General features: G+C 36.0%; 2 protein-coding genes across 5 annotated transcripts in view; both read right to left on the bottom strand.

Moving 5' to 3' along the window:
- parga (poly (ADP-ribose) glycohydrolase a) overlaps window positions 1-8,912 on the bottom strand; it is a 31,107-nt gene extending 22,195 nt beyond the window's left edge. Inside the window, exons 1-8 of one of the 3 annotated variants that reach the window (XM_058796442.1) lie at window positions 8,699-8,855; window positions 7,994-8,027; window positions 7,853-7,916; window positions 7,097-7,762; window positions 6,342-6,474; window positions 5,789-5,911; window positions 5,099-5,179; window positions 4,709-4,783 (exon numbers count right to left, since the gene is read on the bottom strand). In XM_058796442.1, the coding sequence (XP_058652425.1) occupies window positions 4,709-4,783; window positions 5,099-5,179; window positions 5,789-5,911; window positions 6,342-6,474; window positions 7,097-7,762; window positions 7,853-7,887 (1,113 nt within the window). In that variant the 5' untranslated portion in view covers window positions 7,888-7,916; window positions 7,994-8,027; window positions 8,699-8,855. The other 2 variants (XM_058796443.1, XM_058796441.1) reach the window with 2 other exon arrangements.
- Window positions 8,913-9,375: 463 nt separating this feature from the next.
- myofl (myoferlin like) overlaps window positions 9,376-16,776 on the bottom strand; it is a 28,770-nt gene continuing 21,369 nt past the window's right edge. For both annotated transcript variants that reach the window (XM_058795798.1, XM_058795797.1), the window contains 19 exons: window positions 16,272-16,373; window positions 16,030-16,191; window positions 15,213-15,378; window positions 14,850-14,923; window positions 14,486-14,584; window positions 14,232-14,360; window positions 13,625-13,780; window positions 13,426-13,517; window positions 13,166-13,336; window positions 12,906-13,054; window positions 11,987-12,126; window positions 11,794-11,882; window positions 11,621-11,716; window positions 10,910-11,051; window positions 10,722-10,821; window positions 10,404-10,582; window positions 10,201-10,310; window positions 9,966-10,113; window positions 9,376-9,854 (listed from right to left, as the gene is read on the bottom strand). In XM_058795798.1, the coding sequence (XP_058651781.1) occupies window positions 9,819-9,854; window positions 9,966-10,113; window positions 10,201-10,310; window positions 10,404-10,582; window positions 10,722-10,821; window positions 10,910-11,051; window positions 11,621-11,716; window positions 11,794-11,882; window positions 11,987-12,126; window positions 12,906-13,054; window positions 13,166-13,336; window positions 13,426-13,517; window positions 13,625-13,780; window positions 14,232-14,360; window positions 14,486-14,584; window positions 14,850-14,923; window positions 15,213-15,378; window positions 16,030-16,191; window positions 16,272-16,373 (2,340 nt within the window). In that variant the 3' untranslated portion in view covers window positions 9,376-9,818. The remainder of the gene's footprint in view (window positions 9,855-9,965; window positions 10,114-10,200; window positions 10,311-10,403; window positions 10,583-10,721; window positions 10,822-10,909; window positions 11,052-11,620; window positions 11,717-11,793; window positions 11,883-11,986; window positions 12,127-12,905; window positions 13,055-13,165; window positions 13,337-13,425; window positions 13,518-13,624; window positions 13,781-14,231; window positions 14,361-14,485; window positions 14,585-14,849; window positions 14,924-15,212; window positions 15,379-16,029; window positions 16,192-16,271; window positions 16,374-16,776) is intronic.

Here is a 16,776-nt window from a genome sequence, read left to right as displayed (position 1 = left end):
GGTAGTTAAAGTCCTAACCCAGCCTGTATTTCTAACTAGCAAAATCAACCAGCTCCACTCATTGCGTGATTTACATAATTAGCATTTTTCTGCGGGTCACCATGTTTAGACAAACACTGTGTATTGGCTGCAGGGAATCCCGCTATTCTGATACACTGAAATAAGATGGTTGTGTAGGCGAAGGCGTTTGTGGAGGGCTAGAGGCTTGAAGTGGAGTTCTGTGCACTGAGCCAGCAGTGTGAATTTATCAGAGCCCACTGCTCTGACACTTTCATTTCAGGGTAGGGCTGAGGCTCAACTACAATTTATGACAAGACAGGTCCTAATTTGTATTTTGCTTCTTTCCATAGCCATTACACCTCTGTTGTCAATCAAAATCCCAGCAGCTGCTCAGCTTTGTGACAATTATTGGAGTCCTGTGGTAACAGACGCAATTTTAAGACACCAAAGAGCCATTCTATTTGCACATCTTATATTGACAATACAGCGTTACAGCACGGGTAAATACAGAATAACACAGGAGTATGAATGTGGCTACAGAATGCATGTAATCTATTCAAATGACAACTATATTGTGAATTATTCTGTTTTTCTTGAGCTTTAATCAAACTGAGAACAGGTGTAATATTTGATACTCGTGTGCAGAATATTCTTATAACATTTCGACATTCTTATCTTCAAATGTTATTTAAAAGCCGACAAAAACTGTTGTAATGCTCTTCTTGTTGGGGTTTCATCGTCAATATGTTAAAATCACAGCCAATAGATTTAAATGGTCATACTCATTATGAAATTTAAATTCGCCTACTGTAGATGGACACACGAAGATGACCACTTTATGTCCCTTTCAGATAGTAGCATTTGTCTCCCTGTGAGTCACACAGGCAGTTACCCTCAACAAACACATTGATGCCATCATACTTGTCAGGCTTGTGGTCAAGCTTTAGTCTAGCACTCAGAAAGAGCAATAATCTGTCGAACTGATGCGCAAGTACTAGAAACAAGTGAATTCACTATAGAACCTTCCACAACTTTTTACATTTGAATTCATTTCAATGACGTCCTCTGATATTTCCAAGGTTTCCATGACCATGCAATTAAAATATGCATTTAATCAGAATAACTAAATTTAATGCTTCTATACTGATAATTTCATATCTTAAACAATTGAAATGATAAATTTAAAAAATGAAATTATACATTTTAAACCTATAAAATACAATGACAAAGGTTAAAGGCCTGTTCACACCAAATCGCTCTAAATGTAAAAGAATAACACAGCACAACTATAACGTTAATGGCACAGAGGAACAATATTGTTAGAGTCACTAATTTTTTTAATTAACAATTAACAGCCAATCAGAATCCTTCCTGTTTTAGAAACTCGAGCATTTAAAGCCGCAGACAAAACTGCAGTGCGCGGTTACAATAAACAGAACATTATCGTGCGTTAGTGTGGACACTAATTTAGCTATCATTAAAGTTATCTTTTTAGTTACCGTTCATGTTGTGAATGAGCCTTAAGCCTGCTCTGATGCTTCATTTCATTTACACAGAACCAAAGTGGAGAGTGTGAGCTGCTAAATTTTCACTATGGCCTGTATGCAGCACTGCGTAAACATGGTTTTATTTTTTGATGTGGTCTTGTTGCTCTATATTCTGCTTTAAAAATGTTTGATTGACAGTCATAGTGCAAGCACACATTTGACATGCACGATTCAGAACTCTCTTACAGTTATTAACTGAAGCTGTTCAGTGATGTTTCATTTAATCTCTTAAATTGAAAATCAATCGCCAACTCTCCAGGCTGACATACTAGTGCCCTCTGTTGATGATACATGGAAATAAAACAGCTGGCTTAAAAGCATTTAAATATTTATGCACACAATGATCTTACACCACAAAAGTCTATATAGTACCATAATATTCAATAACATTCCAGACAATTTAGAAAAAGGGCACTGGTAGGGATTCATAAAAAACAATCACACAAGGGAAAGTATGCATTTGTAAGCACCGGTCCGCACACTTAATCACAGCTGAAAGAGTGAGAACAACACTACATTCATTAATATCATGAAATACATGAAAACATAAAGATAACAAGATTGTGTTCTTAAACACGACAGCGCTTGTTATCTCATCAACGAGGACAGGCCTTAGGGTTGATGTATGATCAATAAAAGAGTACAGTAATAAAATGATTATGGCAAAAACAGATAGATGGAAAAACATTGAGGAACGTGAAGATGCATCGTGCCTGAGCCAAAGAGCAGAGGCACAGCTCAAGCTCTTAAGTGGACAGTTTAAGGCGCTGGTTCACTCAAGCATGCTTCATTAGAACGCGGTGCACTTTGCTAATGGCTTTGATTGGCTCCCTTATAGATTTAATGGCTGTGGTTAATTAAATTTGATACAGCCACAAAAAGTCACAGACAGCTATTGATTTACACAGGTCTGAGATTATTCTATCAAATCATCTTAAGCATGGAGGGCACGCTCTGATATCTTGGCTGAAGCCATAACTATAAGAATAACACTGTAATACAGAAATGGCTTTTAACTATTAATCTAAGATATAGCGTGATTCAAAGTCTGTCGTTTACTGCACACTGGAGAAAGACTGCACACAGAGAACTAAAGGCAGTTAAAGACTAAAGACATAAGATGTGTTCTCTGGAAAGAGAGAATTAGTACCATTGCCAAACCAGCGACTGTACAAGTATGAAATGTATTGGTTACTTTGGATGAGAAAGAGTTTGCTAAATGAAAAAGATCCACATAATCCTATGCCTCAAAAACATTTTGAGTCATGTAACAGTGATATAGCATAATGAAACCAATGCCTGGTGGGTTTATTCTCCACCTACTACAGTTGCAACCAGTGATCGAATTGGGCCAGTAATCACCAGTACAAGAAATTAATGTGCGATGATGTTAGAAATATTTAGGTGAAAAATTGAAGGCATTATCTATGGTCAATTGAGTAGCAATGTATGAAGATAAAGCTCACACAGAAGTCACTTTCAAACAGCATGACCGACTGGAACCGCTGTGAAATCTGCATGGGCAAATTTTCTGCCCTCATGGGAAATTCCTATTGAAATGTCTAGATTTTGCCTGCAAAAATTTACAGAACAACAGTAAACGTGAGCACACCCTTAATCTTACGTATCAACAGTTTTCACAAATTGATAGGTGTTCTGAAAACTTGGATCAGTGAACAAAGTGATCAGGCAAAAGTCATGTTTAATGGTTTGTTCACAGCAAGAATTGGACCTTAAAATAAAGCGTGAACAATTGTATTGTTTTGGCCTGTTTTGTGTAAAGTAAGAAATGCTGACAAAATTTTATTAATTAAGAAAAACATTATAGTAATATTTTCTAGATTTGTGCTTTAGTAAAATGATGCTTAGAAAAAAATGAACTATACGATTATGATAATAATACCACACTTTAGCACAAAGTAGTTTTATATTTTAGAAAGGGGGTCCCTCACAAGAGAACCATCATATTTAGAGATTCTTGGCAATAAAAAGTATGAAAATAACTTGTGTGGGCAAAAGGACCAACATTCATTGACTACATGTACATGACTACAACGTGTACTTTAGAATCTTCTGTATCCATAGAGCTCAACAAAAGTTAGCTTAGTTAAGATCGAAAAGAACAAGTACTCTGGCACAAAACAGTCAACAAGCCCTCATTAAAGTCAAGCTCTTGGTGGAATAGGAGCACTCAACCTCAAGCGTTCTTAAGTCATCTCCCTATCAGAGCCACCATCATGACCAGCTTCTGGCTATGCGGAAGACCACGGCCCATCTGTTGAGTGTGTTTATTTGCAGTAAACAGGACCCTCATCTCCCTGGCCTTCCTCTGCCAGCTGCTGCTCGTTATGCTGAGTGCCCACCTCTGTCTTAATTGACTACTGCTGGATGCAAAGAGATCCCCGGGGACGAGGTAGCAGAAGGGGCAGACGCGGACTGCTTGGTGCGTATCCACTTGGAGGCTAACCTGCTTCTTCTCTCTGACTGAAGAGTGTAATGCCTTTAGTGTGCCAGTAAATTCAAACCAGTCAGACTAAACAATGATGGAACATTTTTAGTACCAAGGGGCCTTCTGGTCCCAACTGTGACACACCACAAGAAACCAGACTTTAGGATGCTCACTTCATTAACGCCACAACATTACAGCTTTCATTTTATGGCAGCTACGGTTATGATATAGATTGTCAAAAATGCTTCATGAAGTGAAATGTAACCAACTGGGGCCACTTGACATACTCTTTAATAAAACAGTTTATTCTAGCATTGGCAGAGAATCCAATTGAACTGGTTTCTTCACTTTTCACTGAATTCAGTTTTACTGCACAAGCATAATGTAATGCTGTTAAACTGAATTACTCATTATTTGTGCATGTACCGTTTGTTTAAACTCATTAGTGCAAGTTGTAGATTTAATTTATTACTTTCTGATTTCATTTCCACTAATGACACTATCAAATGCAAATCAACCATCTGCATGCACATTATATGGGGTGCACTGAACTACATCCAGATGGGGTAAGTCAAATGCTTTGTACATTAACACATGATATCGACGCGAATCCAGTGGACAATTGGACAGCAAGCTTTCTTTGGTCATCTCTATTTTACACAAAAGAAAACATACAATCTCTATTTTCCTGAAGGAAAAAAGTATTTCTTACCTCAGTGCAGAGATAGTTCAAAGCTGTGAAGTCCCATCTTTTAGCATGTATTCTGTTGTAACTCAATATTGCATCCTGTAAGATTATGAATGTTAAAACATTTTATTTTATTTTTTAAACAATTAACAATTCAATTTTTTAGAATCCTTTCATGTCTAAGAAAAGGTAAACCAACAAATCACATTAAAATAAGTCAATACTAAAATCTGGTAAAATATAACATTTATTAGATAACTAGAAAATGCTGCCTCACATCTTGGAGCAATTCTGCCACCCTCTGGTGGGATTCATCACTTATTCATTTAGAACAATGTTTAGACATTATACCTACACATGTTGACATTCAACAGTTCATTTCATAAAGTTCTCAAGATATAAACCAAAACATACCCTAATGTCAAGTGAACTTTTGCATTCTCCTTCCAAAGCTGTACGAATCAACTCCCATCGACTTTGCACTACACTTCCATGCTGAAAAAGGACACATCATACATATCAAACAGACACCAAACACAATTTTTTCTTTTTAAGAAATTAATTTATTATTAAGTCCATTATTAAATGTAATAGTACAAGTAATAGTAAAGACATTTGTCACAAAATAGATTTATTTGAAATAAATGCTGTTTTCAACTTTGTATACAGCAAAGAATACTGGAAAAATGTCTCAAGGTTAACACAAAAATAATAAGCAGTACCACTGTTCTCATTATTGATAATAATAAAAAAAAGTTTCATGAGCACCAAATCAGGATATTAGAACGATTTCTGAAAGATCATGTGACGCTAAAGACTGGAATAATGGCAAAGTGGTAAATTCGGCTTTGCCATCACAGGAAAAAAAATAATTTTAAAGCATATTTATTTTAAATTATAATAATATTTCACAAAATCTTTGAACTATGCTACAAGATGTAACTACATCAAATAATCACTTCATATTAAACCTAACAAATAGTATCAGCTATTCAACATTAATCCACTCTTATAAATATTGCAAAGTCAATATAGTTTAAACGGCAATGAATTTTTAGTGAGACTATTCTACATGGCAACGATTAACCTAAAAGAAGACATTACCTCATTCTCCACAGGAAACACGTTATTTTCTGAACAAGGCATCTTTACGGTCATACTATCCCAGGAATCTCTGTATTTGCTTGGATATGGATGGGGGACTTGACCTTCTTTGAGCAGGTCTGTCTATAAACCAGAGCAGAGAGAGACTCTTACCGATTCATTTTACCTTTGAATCAATACAAACATAACGTAATCAGGTCAGTATGGCATTCTGATATTTTAAAGGATAACAATGTTTTTGTTGTTGTTGTTTTTTTAATGGTTACCTGAAAATAATCAATTTAAAAAATAAAGCCTGCAACAGACTCAAATGCCTGTGATATTAAATATGAAGTAACTATTTTCTGCAGGGATCATTTAAGTACTATCCAACCACTTCAGTCCAAATCCTTTCAATGAAACATCAAAACACTGAGTTCTATGTTGTGCAGGCAAAGCGTAGAGCTGCTTGGACATCCACAGCAGCATTAGACTCAAACTGACAGGAAGCCCTTAGGCGCTGACTGAGAACATCACAGTGTCGCTGCGGAGTGCTGTGGAGAGCGTGGCTTACCCTGATGAGTACTTTGTGATTGTCTGTTGCCCTGAGGTGTGGCAGGGACGGTCCACACTGAGGCATTCTTCTGAGCTCCTTTATTGGGGTCCCAAGCCATTCCTGTTCTTTCTGCTCTGCTGACACTTGCTCACTGGAGAGATGGAGCAAATGATGTTACTTGCATTATTATTATGTTTATTTCATACATATTTATTGGTACAATATTGGTTAATGGTTTATATCAGCCAGTATTGCATATTTAATTGCACAAGCTCATTTTGCCTATTTTTACATTTAGATTACCTCTGTTGTCATCTAACACACATTTAAAAAAAAAAATTTTTTTGAAAGAACTTTAGAAGAAGGAGCAGAAAATCAACATACTAGAATAATTTCTGAAGGATCATGTGACACTAAATACTGGACTAATGGCTACTGAAAAGTGGAATCATGGGAATAAAATCGGTTAAAATCGAAAAATGTATATTTAACAATATTACTTTTTTAACTGATTTAAAAAAATAAAAACAGCCTTGGTGAGCATAAAAGACTTCTTTCAAAACGCATTAAAAAATTCTTTAACAAATCTCAAAACTAATATCAATTTTTCATATTGTCAATCAATTTATAAGTCAATCAATAAATCAATTTCAACAAAACACTGTAGGATTTCAATCAGCCATATATAAAACCAATTATTAGTAACAGTCAAATGTTTAATATCAGTGAATCTGAGTAGTCTTTGATAGCAATATTTCCCAAAACTGCAATACCTTTCTGAAGAAGACACCTGTGTCTGGTCACTCTCAGGTTCAGCCTCAACAACATTTTCAGGAACAAAAGCATCAGCACCAGAGTTTTGCCCCTCTGTGTCATTTGTCTCCATGGGTGTCTCTTCAGGCTCGTCTTTGATGTTGTCTACAGCTTCTGGATCGGGGTCTAAGGGTTTGGGCTCCACCACCATTGGGTCAACACTCAAACAGGGTTCTTGCAAGTCAGGGCAGGCAGGAGAGTTGCTAGGCAGAGACTCGCTAGGCAGAGACTCTTTGCATGCTGGACTCTCTGGTCTCATCTCCTCATCTACGTTACTTGTATTTATGGAGGAATTGAGGTTTGTCCCTGACATCTCTGTGGACATGCAAGTAATCTTGACCAGCTTGGCATCTGGTGAGGTTGATTCAGTTGCCTTTTCTCCATTGCTTGGATCCACTGGAACGTGTGCATCATTAATATCAGGAGTTTCTCTATGAGCGATGTCCTTTGTATCCTCGTCACAGTTCGGCAAAGAGGTCTGTGTCTGGTCCTCTGGTTCATCATTCTGCTCCTTACGTTTTCTTGTTGATTCACACAGCTTATCATTATCTTTCGTGCCTGCTGGACTGCTTTTCTCGATTTCAAGGGTCTCATGAAGATCACACCCTGCATCCTCATCCCCATGGCTGTCAAAGACAAAAAACAAAAAGTGCTTCAGTTTTTAAAAAAAATTTTTTTTTACCCATTTTAAAAACAACAACAACAAAACAACTTACCTATTTATATCTGTGTTACAAGTTTCCATATTCATCGTAAGCACACTTCCTGCCAAACTACTTGCTGTAAAAAGAAAAATTATACTTAGAACTGAAATTTAAGATCTTAAAATAAAATAAAATGTATAGTTACAGTCATACCTACAACTCATAAGCCTGAGCAATGAAAGGATTGCTGCAAAACAAGAAAGCTAGCATTTCAAATGACAGTTTACTGTAAAATGTGAAGCAAGTTGCTTTCAAATTCTTCCCGAAAAATATATTTTCTCTCTCACACACTCTTATCCCTACTGGGGGTCCCTGGTTTGGCTGAGAATTTGGGTGGAGGTCCTGTTGAAAACGCATGATTCTAACGATTATATTGTTATTACACACAATATTATATACTATTAAGTGCTAGATCTGTGTAGTTTAAATTATGGATTGGTTCAGGCATGTGGAGACATAACTTTCTTAATAAGCAGGATTATTATTGTTGTTGTGAATGGCTAAACTAGCTGAGAGATAACAGAAGCAGGTCATAGTTTGCATGGATTTTTAGGCTAATATATCAGAAAAATTCAAGTGTGCATCTTTCAAATTCCACATATATATCTATCTAGAATATGTATTACTAACTCTAATAAAAGCTAAAACACACGTCCCTTTATCTTTTGATGAAGCCTTTACGTTAACGTTACATCTTTAAATCTACCGCATACATTTAAATAAACAACAGGTTTCCGGGAATTATTACTGCTAGAAAAACAACAATATTCCTTCAGTACTTCACGCTAATATTTGTATATTAAACAGGCTACTTTACTGTCAGTCTGTTCGATTTTAACACGGATCAAATAATCATACTTGCTCTCTTTTTCTGCTTTGTCTTCGTATCGCTGTCAAGCTCACACACATATTCGAGCTCTTTTCCAGCAAACGGGAAAACTACACCTATTTTGCAAAGGTTTGCTGCTTTTACCACACTATCAAAGACAACAAGATCACAGTGGAATAGAATTAAACACACAAGGATAACTGGTGGAGGAGGCATCAGTTCCGGGTCGTAAAGGTTGCTGCTGATTGGATGGACTCTTGTCACGTGATTGAAAGAAAACCTCTCTATTTCAAGTTCAACAGGAACCGGTTTCTTTCATCTCTTGCTGTAGCTTTTTCATTCATGCAAGCTATGTTTTTATTTTAAATCCACTTGTATATAATATTATTTGTTAAATAATATCTTTGGTGGGTCAGAAATTGTTTTGCAAATTAGAGTGAAAGAGTGTAACATAAAATTAACCTAGCAAGAAAAGTAGCTAGTGCACATAAATCTGTAAAGCTATAACGAATAGAAAACAGAACAGCTCTATTTGCTAAATTTAGTTTGTACACCTGAGGTTGACAATCAGCATTTTCTAAGCGCTTCCATAACTAATCATTTATTGAAAAAGAAAATAAGATTTGGTACCCTGTTCATGGAAATGGTCTATTATGAATTTGTATATTATCAATGTATTTACTAATGATAATATTATACACAAGTATACAAGAAATAGTTGTTTAATGTATAATGAACAACAAAGGAGCAGATACATCTGATTTTAGTTAATTAAAATTGCATATTTAAAATCGCAATATGCAATTTTATAAATACAGTATATGCACTGTATGAATCACATAATTCTACAACAGCAAAACATTGTAACATAAGCATAAATCTAATCTTTTATGCATATTATTAACAAAGAAAATAAACATAGAAAGGGATTGGAAATCAAACAAATATAGTGCAACTTCTCGCAGCATTGTAATATACCAACCCAGTGTTGTCTACAAAGAAAAAAAATAGCACTTGGTGTAGGTTATACATTCAAGTATTTTTGAAGGGGAAAAATAGAGGAAAATACATAAAAATAACATTTCTGCTGGTTCACTATTGGTTGTGTCCCATTGCAGGTTGCTGCGCTGATATCTTGACATTTTCCAATTAATACGGCCTCACAATTTTCATGGAAATGTAGTTCTGTAAGAATAAAAGAGCAAATTTAGAAAATGCACATGATATAGTGATTCTTACAGGTACTTTGCTTATAATAATTTGCTTATTTACTAATAATGTCTGGAAAAGACTTACAGGGAAGGAATACAAGAGGATTCCAAGAAACAGGATCACCAGTATGAGAATAATGAGTCCAATGAAGAGCCATTTGTATCTGCGCCATATTATGAATTTCATGGTCTTGCATGGATTTGTGAACCAAAGGAAGGACGTATCTGGACGGCTGTTTGAACATATTACAACATACAGTATTACTCACATTATCTAATCAAACATGATACTGAATGGCCAAACATTGATATTCGCATACTTTGGAAGATCTAGTTTGGGGTTCATGTTGGGTTCATCTCTTCCTTTCCCAGCTGGCCTCTCTTCTGCCTCCTTCTCTTCCACCACTTCCAGTGTCATCTCTACTTTACCCTAACGCCACAAAGAGAACGGTCTTTACCATTTGTACTGCACATATGCAGTATGCGTCATGTATCTTATTTTTTATCAGCAAGCTACACTCACAGCCAGGATTTTTTTGCCATCTTCCTCCATGGCACAAGGCCACCAGCCTCTCACTGACTTCTGGGAGAAGAGTGACGTAGGTGTGAGGTTTTTCCCTGTTTGGGTTAGCATGCTTAAGGAGCACTTTTCAGGGGTCTTAGCTGGAGGGATGAGGTGAAGCATATCCAGCTCCACCGTGCCTGTTTAAGAATTTCCAAAAACATCAACATTACCATGAATATTTCTAAAGAAGCTCTAAATAATACATAATAATAATCCAAAAAAAGAAAGATTAAACATCTGGTGAGTGTATATGTTGATTCGCAGAAGAGTATTCACCCAAGTAATCATCCAAGGAGAATTTGTCATTGTCCCAGATCTGAATGATCAGTTTAGGAGGGATCCTGAATTCAGTTTTGTCTAGATTCCAGAAGTGTTCCTGGAAGTGAAAACACATATGGTTTGTGACTACCAATAATTGAAAACATGTCATTTAATATGTATTTATGCTTTTCCAAACCACAAACCTTTCTAGACACCATGCACAACTGTTCTGCTGGCAAATAATCAAAGCCAAAGACAAATCTCCAGTTGAAATTTCCATCTCCATCAAGAGACCTGTAATGGACATCGGTTTTCTGCTTGTCCTCCTCCATACCTGGCATCCACCTACACATATAAATAAATTATATATAATATAAATAAATACATAGACACTACTACTAGTGTTTATAAGCTTGGGGTAGGTATGATTATTTGTTTTTATGTTTTTAAAATTAGTCTTTTATACTCACCAATGCACCAATGCTGCATTTATTTGATCAAAATACAGTAAAAACAGTAATATTGTGAAATATTACAATTTAAAATAATTTATTTTAATATATTTTATCTGTCTATTTTAATATAGTAGAAAATGTAATTTTTTCCTGTGATGGCAAATCTGAATTTTCATTCATTACTCCAGTCTTCAGTGTTACATGATACTTCAGAAATCATTTTAATATGCCGAGTTGGTGCTCAAGAAACATTTTTTTGTATTATTATCAATATTGTAAACAATTGTGCTGATTAATATTTCTGTGGAAACCCTGATACATTTCTTTCAGGATTCTTTGATTAAACTACTGACACTTTTGATATATTTAATGAATCCTTTCCGAATTTAAGTATTAATTTCTTTCAAAAAGTAATTGCTGACCAAAACCTATATGCTAATATTATAATCAACATATTACCCTTTCACATAGATGTCACTCATGTTTTCTCCTGTGATGCTGGTTTCATCCAGAATGACTTCAGACGTGTTCCAAACAATGACTCGCAGGAAATACCTTCAATATAAAGGGACACATTACAACACCAATCACACATAAGTAGTTTTACAGTAGTGAGCAAAAGAAGATGGTACTTCTTGGGTTTGCGAGGAGTGATGTCACAAAGGGGTCCTGGAATACCAAGGCTTTTGGGAAATATTTCAACCCACATCTGGATTTTGCCCTATGAAGACAAAATGAACGTGAGCGACACAGGCAGTACTTCTGGATAAACCAATGCAAAGTCTTTGAGTATGTATTAGAAAATCTGAGGATGTGAGGACTGACCTGAGAGAGAGTGGGTTGGTAGGAGCTGTACAGGGTCCTGGTCTCCACATGCTCTGGGACGAGGCCTTGCCTCCTCAACACGTGCAAGCAGATTCGCTCCTTAGGTGGGCCCAGATGTGGATGGATGGTTTTATTGGCCTCTATGAGCAAAGTAATATCCATTTTTGTTTTCATTACTTATTTACTCTATTATAAAATGCTTGTTTAGCAATATATGGTGCTGCAAGTTCTACACCAAAGTAGAAACACAACATACATCATGTACAGTTGTGCTGAATCAGGTAAAACTGTAGTATCAACAAAGCGTACCTTTATTTACTACATAAGGGGTTCTTAAGTTCATATTCAGACTACTGTTCAAAAGTTTGGGGTTGATTTTTTTTTATGTTTTGAGAGAGGTCTCTTATACTCACCAAGGCTGAATTTATTTGATCAAAAATACTGTAAAAACAGTAATATTGTGAAATATTAATACAATTTAAAATAGCTATTTTTTTCTTTAAATAGATGTTAAAATGTAATTTTACTGTGTTGGCAAAGCTGATGACGTCATGATGCTTCAGACATCATTATTTATTATTATCAATGTTGAAAACAGTTTAATATTTTTTGTAAACCATGATACATTTTTTAGGATTATTTGATGAATAGAAAGTACAAAAGAGCAGAATTATTTGAAATTTATTTGAAAATATTTTGAAATAGAATATAGAAATGTTTTGTAACATTATAAATGTCTTCACTGTCACTTCTAAATAAAAGTTATATATAACTTATATATAATATATATATATAGTTTATAAAATGTATTTAAAAAAAAATAAATAAAAAAAAAACTTACTGACCCCAAACATTTGAAAAGTAATTTATTTACATAAAGTTGTGGTCAAGACAAGGTCTAATATTTGAATAAGTATACCCAGTTCATCTAGCCTGTACTCTCGTCCTCCAAACGACAGGAAACTTCCATCATCTGCGATCTGATGAGCAGGAACTCCTCTCAACCTGGCCAGATTCTGTAGGATCTGAGATGGTTTGAACTGGTCCCTCCACTGGTTCACTCCAGATCTTTTCCAAACATATATATCAAAGAGTACATGTATATATATAGTAATAGGGAATGATATCATAAAACTGTATGTGTGGCTGCTAGTGGCCGCTAGTAAGATAAACACTTACACACAGTAAGATTTTGGGATTCCACAATGTGAGCCGAACCGAGAAAGAAGTCGATTCTCAAGGTCTATGATTGTTTCCCCAACCTTCTCATCAGCACTAAGCAGGTCATAATCATAGATGGAAATCTTCAAATCCTTGTCTTGTGGAATGTAGCCGCTCAGTTCAAACACTCTGTGTACACATTTTAAAATAGTTTTTAAAAATCTCAACAGAAATACACAAATATCTGTATGTAAATGCATTACTTATCATATTCTCACCTTCCAAATTCTGGATTTAGAGTATTTGGTTTGTAGTGATCTCTGTCATCAATAATTTTTTTTCCCAGAGAAATCTTTATGTAGGGATCACACTTCAAAAGGAAAGCATATGCACATGTTACAAAAAATGTCAAATGTGATGCTTTGTGAGCCATCAGAATCTTTTATTGTTTTACATGTGAACTGGTTATACACTCACCATTCCATTGTTATCTTTGGGCTGCAGGTCCAAGCAGCGTATGATGTAGATTCTGACCAGGCACTCCTGAGGACAGCTCTCAGGCAGCTCCCTAAACTGCCGAGGTGGGTCTGAGACATTTGGGTCATCTGACAAGGGGTACACTCGAAACGACCCCTGTGAATATAATCATACTATATGAAGTACAACTTTCTTGGTTATACGTCTACCACTAGATGGCAGTCTAATATAATGTATACTCTTTTTGTTGTTTTTTTTTTTTTTTTTTGAGTGCCTCCAAATTTTCTCTCCAGCTGTTTTAGAGTTGTCCAGAATCCCCTCTATTTGGAAACTTGTCTTGTAGCAAATGCCTTCAAAATGTTTTTATTATTACATGATACTTTACACCAGTAGGGGAACAACCTGAGATTAAATGCCTTACACAAGGTCACAATAGTGATAGAGTGGGTTTGTAATACCCAAAAGTCTCTTCTACTTGGACTGAACCTGCAACCTTTGTGTTAGCAGCCTAGATATTTAATGACAAGGAAACCGCAACCCCTTATAAAAAAGCCATTCAATTCAAAAGCAAAGGAAGCTCAGTGCATAGCTGACTGGCTAGACTTGCCTTGAACTCTCCCACTACAGAGGGGTCTTCCTCCTCATCCTCGGTTTTGCCCCTCTGTAACTTGAATGTAGTGCAGAAGTCTGTTAGCCCTCTGAATTCTGGGACCGCCTCAAGCTCGGTGTTGAAGACCTGAAACAGACGTGTACTTTTAACACTGTTCAATTATATAACAATGGTCATACCTTATCTGCTTTGAAACATAAGCAGGATGCAAACATCCACACAGGATGGCAAGATCGGGCAAGCAAACTCACTGTTAAAGTGTCATATCCTTTCTGGAGATAAGGGCCGCACTTTTCATGCTCGTTAATGGAGGCATAGAATTTGCTCCACCAGTCCACCGTATCCTCTTCCTACAATAGGTTGTGGTACAATAGAAGTGAGTTTGGCTCTAAGATGCTGTAACAATCTGTCTGCAGCTATTACAGTGCCATAACAGCACAGTTTCTAGACTGTTATATAATGACAGATAAGGCTATTTATTTTGCTTACTGCTGGCACTGGGAAAACCACGAATGAGTAGCAATAGAAAAGAAGATGTAAACTCATTATCGTAAGGTTTACAAATTTATGAAATTACTCTGAAAACAATTAGTCTTTCAGATCTTTTCACTGTACCTGTTTAGAAGGGCTGGGCATTCTGTCCCCCATATCAATGACAACATATCTGGGAGCTGATGCCATCATGGCCACTGAGACACATAAATTATACAGGAGATAATTAAATTGTGTATATATGGAATAATGGCTGATAGAAATTCACCTTTGCCATCTCAAGAATAAGTATATATACGTATATTAGTATATAATAAATATAAATAAAACAACCCTTTAATATTGTAATGATATCTTACAATGTAAATGTTTCTTTTTGATCAAATAAATGCAGCCTTGGTGAGCATAAGAGACTTCTTTCTATAACATTACAATTCTTATTATTATTTATATTAATTAAAAAAAATAATAATACAAAATTTTTACCCTTGGCAGACATAGCCACTTCGGTGGTGCTTATGTAAGGATCACATCTGAACTCTTCCAGGGAGTTTATAGTACACTGTCCAACAACTGGTTTCCGACCAAAGGGCCTGTGGTCAATAACTTTGAGCACAATAGGTGGAGTGTATATCTCATCTTTAGGAAGAAGCTGAAGAGAGAGAGAGATTGTAAGAGATTGGAATCAAAAACATGCTTAAATCTGGAAGCAGGGCAGATTTAGTATATAATCTAGACTCTTAGGGCACACAGCCTTTTAAAAGCAAGATTTTAGATTTTCCACCACAGTCCTAGTGTGTTCTACGTGAGCTCAGAGTTGTTTTGTGTTGCTACAATGTTCTGGATGGTTGGTAGGTCATGTCTAGGGTGTTCTGGGTGGTTTCTTATTGGCCTATCTCACAAAAAGCCCACTCTAAATTCTTAGTATTCTTAGTCTATGGGGTTTGCTTCTAGCCCATTTTATCATTCGGAAAATATAATCACTTAGAAATGTAGCAGATCTATACACAACAACAACAACAATGCCTCATAATTTGTGTTTACATTTATTTCTGCAGCACAAAGCGCTTGGGATGAGTAATGCATCAAAGTTTATTCAAATCTCTAACCATTAAAATGAGCAATAGCACAGCTTGCCTTAGCAAACACCACTAATAAGCATTGTGGGAAGCTGAAAATAGAACTGAAGATCACATGTGGCAAAAATCCTTCTATCTTTTGTTTTGTCTACAGAGGTATTTCAGCAGTTCCAATTTTTTTAGGCTAGCAAAAGCTATTTCTTTAGGTTAAGGAAGTGATGTACCACTTTGAGGAACAGGACAGATCCAGGGAAGTTGGGATTTTTCTTGATGTTTTTGATGATGGCAGTCTGAACAGTCTGCCCTCCACATTCAACTACAAGGCTGGGGGAAGACACTGCAGCCAGCTGATATGCCTTCATGTTTCTTAAACCCCAGGCCAGGATCTGTCAAAACACACAGTATGAGACACTGGCAGTAATTTAGTTTGGTTTTAGTGCATTATTGGTAAGGATGACTGCATTACCTCGACTGCGGTGAGCTGCACCACAGGCCTGATCCCCTGAGGAACCATGTACAGATTCTCACTTCTTCGAGGTGGGACCAGGGGAAGGTTAACGTCATTTGCCTGAGGTCAACAATGAACATCATAGTGGATAAGCAAATGATAACGGTGCTGTGGTTAAGAGACACGCTTATGGCGACAACAGTTAGGTCATTGGGAAACTGCTATCCTCCAGTTGCATGCTTCCTTTGTAGTGATGGTTTAGATAAATTTCGCAAAACATACTGGCTACACCCTGCAAATTTGAAACTGCAGACAATCCTATGATACAAACAGTATTTAAATTATACTATATGAGGACAGATCTGCTAAACATATATTTACATCAAACACATTTAGTTCTAAAGTACAGCATTCAAAATTTTTTTTATACAAACAACCATGTGTTTAGGTTTACTCTATAAGAAAAAAAAAAAATTTGAACTTAGATTTGTATCTAAGTTAATATATGATAACAATATATGTT

Source organism: Onychostoma macrolepis, chromosome 13 (assembly GCF_012432095.1).
Source record: "Onychostoma macrolepis isolate SWU-2019 chromosome 13, ASM1243209v1, whole genome shotgun sequence".
NCBI classification, from domain to species: Eukaryota; Metazoa; Chordata; class Actinopteri; order Cypriniformes; family Cyprinidae; genus Onychostoma; species Onychostoma macrolepis.
This window is presented reverse-complemented; position numbering and strand designations above follow the sequence as displayed.